Source organism: Nerophis ophidion, linkage group LG03, assembly GCF_033978795.1.
Source record: "Nerophis ophidion isolate RoL-2023_Sa linkage group LG03, RoL_Noph_v1.0, whole genome shotgun sequence".
In the NCBI taxonomy this organism is placed as follows: domain Eukaryota; kingdom Metazoa; phylum Chordata; class Actinopteri; order Syngnathiformes; family Syngnathidae; genus Nerophis; species Nerophis ophidion.
The window spans coordinates 84,047,474-84,051,742 of NC_084613.1; the positions used below are offsets into that span (position 1 = coordinate 84,047,474).

Here is a 4,269-nt window from a genome sequence, read left to right on the forward strand (position 1 = left end):
GCGGTAGAAATGGATAGATGGGCTTAATGTTGAATATGTGAAACGTTGCCGCCCTCTAGAGGAGTTTGCTATGAACTGACAGTCCTGGGATTTTTTTTTTCCACTTTTAAAAAAATATTTTTTTTCGTCTTTGCAGCAGCACAACAACATGTTTGCACGCATTTAAAATATCCGTAATCATGTAGAAATATTAAAAAAATCAAATCTGTACTCGAAATATGATTTAAAGCACAACTGGGTGCAGTACTTACAATTGACCGCCAGATGTCACTGCTGCGTCACAGGAGAAACTTCTACGTTCTTCTAACTTGAAAATGCAATTTTTGGATAATTGGCAAAACAAAAATATTAGTTATGTTGTATAACATTGAATTACAGTAAAAATGTCAAACAAAAGTGAGCATTATAATCATGAAAGGTACTTTAAAAAATGCAATATACTGGAGTAAAGGTGTACCTAATGTTGTGACTGACGCCAAAGTGTCTTTTCAACCATCTTCGGCAACAAAACCTACAAAGAAATAATACAAAATAAATAAATATCACATCAAGTCATTACATTTAAAATAAAATACACAATTCGTCCAAAAAAAAGCCGTTAAAAAAACAAAAATACTTGACAATAAATACCCAAATTATGTTTAAAAAATAAATGTTTCTTTGTATTTAAATGGGAAAAAAAAAAAAAACTTTTATTTTGAAAAAAGTATTTCCTTGCATACACAAAGAAAGAAAGAAAAGTAAATTAATCAAGAAATCTAATCCCTTCCATCACATGCTTCCTGATGACGTCATGTGACGTCAGAAGACATATGCGATGACTCAGCAGGTTTTCCGCAGGTGCTCTGCGTCCTCGATCATTACAATGCAGTACTTTGGGAGTACTCACTACACCGTAGGTAGTACTGGTACTGTGTGTACACCGTAGGTAGTACTGGTACTGCGTGTACACCGTAGGTAGTACTGGTACTGTGTGTACACCGTAGGTAGTACTGGTACTGCGTGTACACCGTAGGTAGTACTGGTACTGTGTGTACACCGTAGGTAGTACTGGTACTGTGTGTACACCGTAGGTAGTACTGGTACTGCGTGTACACTGTAGGTAGTACTGGTACTGTGTGTACACCGTAGGTAGTACTGGTACTGCGTGTACACCGTAGGTAGTACTGGTACTGTGTGTAGACCGTAGGTAGTACTGGTACTGTGTGTACACAGTAGGTAGTACTGGTACTGTGTGTAGACCGTAGGTAGTACTGGTACTGCATGTAGACTGTAGGTAGTACTGGTACTGTGTGTACACCGTAGGTAGTACTGGTACCGTGTGTACACTGTAGGTAGTACTGGTACTGTGTGTACACCGTAGGTAGTACTGGTACTGTGTGTACACAGTAGGTAGTACTGGTACTGTGTGCACACCGTAGGTAGTACTGGTACTGTGTGTACACTGTAGGTAGTACTGGTACTGTGTGTACACTGTAGGTAGTACTGGTACTGTGTGTACACTGTAGGTAGTACTGGTACTGTGTGTACACCGTAGGTAGTACTGGTACTGTGTGTACACCGTAGGTAGTACTGGTACTGTGTGTACACTGGCGGTCACTTCAATCAGAAGGGTGATGAAGGCCAGGTGTCAGGGTGGGGGGGTTATGGTGGTCTACAACTGGACTACTTAGGTTGTTAACCTGCGTTCGTCCTCTTTAGGAAGCACTGATAGACTTCTAGGGAACACACGGAGGACACTTCAGTCACACTTTGATATGCAGGGCGACTGGACCATGGTGAGGGACTCCTGGTGGACTTTGGTGGACTTTGGTGGACTCTTGGTGGACTCTTGGTGGGCTCTGGTGGACTCTTCTTGGTGGACTCTTGTGGACTCTGATAGGACTCTTAGTGGACTCTGGGAGGACTCTGGTGAACTCTTGGTGGACTGTGAGAACTCTTGGAGGACTCTGGTGGACTCTGGGTGGACTATTGTGGACTCTGGGAGGACTCTTAGTGGACTCCAGGAGGACTCTGGTGAACTCTTGGAGGACTCTGGCGGACTCTGGGTGGACTCTTGGTGGACTCTGGGAGGACTCTTAGTGGACTCTGGGAGGACTCTGGTGGACTCTGGGTGGACTCTTGGTGGACTCTGGGAGGATTCTGGTGGACTCTTGGTAGACTCTGGTGGACTCTGGGTGGACTCTGGGAGAACTCTGGTGGACTCCTTGTGGGCTCTTGGTGGACACTATTGGACTCGAGCTGGACTCTTGGTGGACTATTGGTCGACTCTGGGAGGACTCATGGTGGACTCTGGGAGGACTCTGATGGACTCCTTGTGGGTTCTTAGTGGACTGTGGTGGACTCTTGGTGGACTCTGGTGGACTCTTAGTGGACTCTGGGAGGACTCTGGTGAACTATTGGTGGACTGTGAGAACTCTTGGAGTACTCTGGTGGACTATTGTGGACTCTGGGAGGACTTTTAGTGGACTCTTGGAGGACTCTGGGAGGACTCTTGAGAACTCTTGGAGGACTCTGGTGGACTCTGGGTGGACTCTTGGTGGTCTCTGGGAGGATTCTGGTGGACTCTTGGTAGACTCTGGTGGACTCTGGGTGGACTCTGGGAGAACTTTGGTGGACTCCTTGTGGGCTCTTGGTGGACACTGTTGGACTCTTGCTGGACTCTTGGTGGACTATTGTGGACTATGGTGGACTCTGGGTGGACTCATGGTGGACTCTTGATGGACTCTGGTGGACTCTTCTTGGTGGACTATTGTGGACTATGGTGGACTCTGGGTGGACTCATGGTGGACTCTTGATGGACTCTGGTGGACTCTTCTTGGTGGACTATTGTGGACTCTGGGAGGGCTCATGGTGGACTCTGGGAGGACTCTGATGGACTCCTTGTGGGTTCTTAGTGGACTGTGGTGGACTCTTGGTGGACTCTGGTGGACTCATGGTGGACTCTGGTGGACTCTTGTGAACTCTGAGAGGACTCTTAGTGGACTCTGGGAGGTCTCTGGTGAACTCTTGGTGGACTGTGAGAACTTGGAGTACTCTGGTGGACTATTGTGGACTCTGGGAGGACTTTTAGTGGACTCTGGGAGGACTCTGGAGAACTCTTGGAGGACTCTGGTGGACTCTGGGTGGACTCTTGGTGGTCTCTGGGAGGATTCTGGTGGACTCTTGGTAGACTCTGGTGGACTCTGGGAGAACTCTGGTGGACTCCTTGTGGGCTCTTGGTGGACACTGTTGGACTCTTGCTGGACTCTTGCTGGACTCTTGGTGGACTATTGTGGACTCTGGTGGACTCTGGGTGGACTCATGGTGGACTCTTGATGGACTCTGGTGGACTCTTCTTGGTGGACTCTTCTTTGTGGACTCTTCTTGGTGGACTCTTGTGAACTCTGGGTGGACTATTGTGGACTCTGGGAGGACTCTGGAGAACTCTTGGAGGACTCTGGTGGACTCTGGGTGGACTCTTGGTGGACTCTGGGAGGATTCTGGTGGACTCTTGGTAGACTCTGGTGGACTGTAGGTGGACTCTGGGAGAACTCTGGTGGACTCCTTGTGGGCTCTTGGTGGACACTGTTGGACTCTTGCTGGACTCTTGGTGGACTCTTGGTGGACTATTGTGGACTCTGGTGGACTCTGGGTGGACTCATGGTGGACTCTGGGGGGACTCTGGTGGACTCCTAGTGTGGGCTCTTGGTGGACTCTGGTGGACTCTGGGTGGACTCTGGTGGACTCTGGGTGGACTCATGGTAGACGCTGGTAGGACTATGGTGGACTCCTTGTGGGCTCTTGGTGGACTCTTGATGGACTATTGTGGACTCTGGAGGACGCTGGGTGAACTCAGGGTGGACTCTGGGAGGACTCTAGTTGATTCCTTGTGGGCTTGTGGTGGACTCTGGTGGACTCTTGGTGGACTCTTTTGGACTCTGGGAGATCTCTGGTGGACTCCTTGTGGGCTCTTGGTGGACACTGTTGGACTCTTGCTGGACTCTTGCTGGACTCTTGGTGGACTCTTGGTGGACTATTGTGGACTCTGGTGGACTCATGGTGGACTCTGGGGGGACTCCGGTGGACTCCTAGTGTGGGCTCTTGGGAGACTCTGGTGGACTATTGGTGGACTCTGGTGGACTCTGGGTGGACTCATGGTAGACGCTGGTAGGACACTGGTGGACTCCTTGTGGGCTCTTGGTGGACTCTTGATGGACTATTGTGGACTCTGGAGGACGCTGGGTGAACTCAGGGTGGACTCTGGGAGGACTCTAGTTGATTCCTTGT

At 49.0% G+C, this 4,269-nt stretch overlaps 1 protein-coding gene across 1 annotated transcript; it reads right to left on the bottom strand.

The window, feature by feature from the left end:
- Positions 1-3,069: 3,069 nt before the first annotated feature.
- On the bottom strand, positions 3,070-4,040 carry LOC133548866 (uncharacterized). Its single transcript, XM_061893802.1, has 2 exons — positions 3,899-4,040; positions 3,070-3,728 (listed from the first exon to the last, which is right to left on the bottom strand). Exons 1-2 carry the CDS (start codon positions 4,038-4,040, stop codon positions 3,070-3,072), a joined length of 801 nt encoding a protein of 266 aa, XP_061749786.1.
- Between the last annotated feature and the right edge of the window lie 229 nt (positions 4,041-4,269).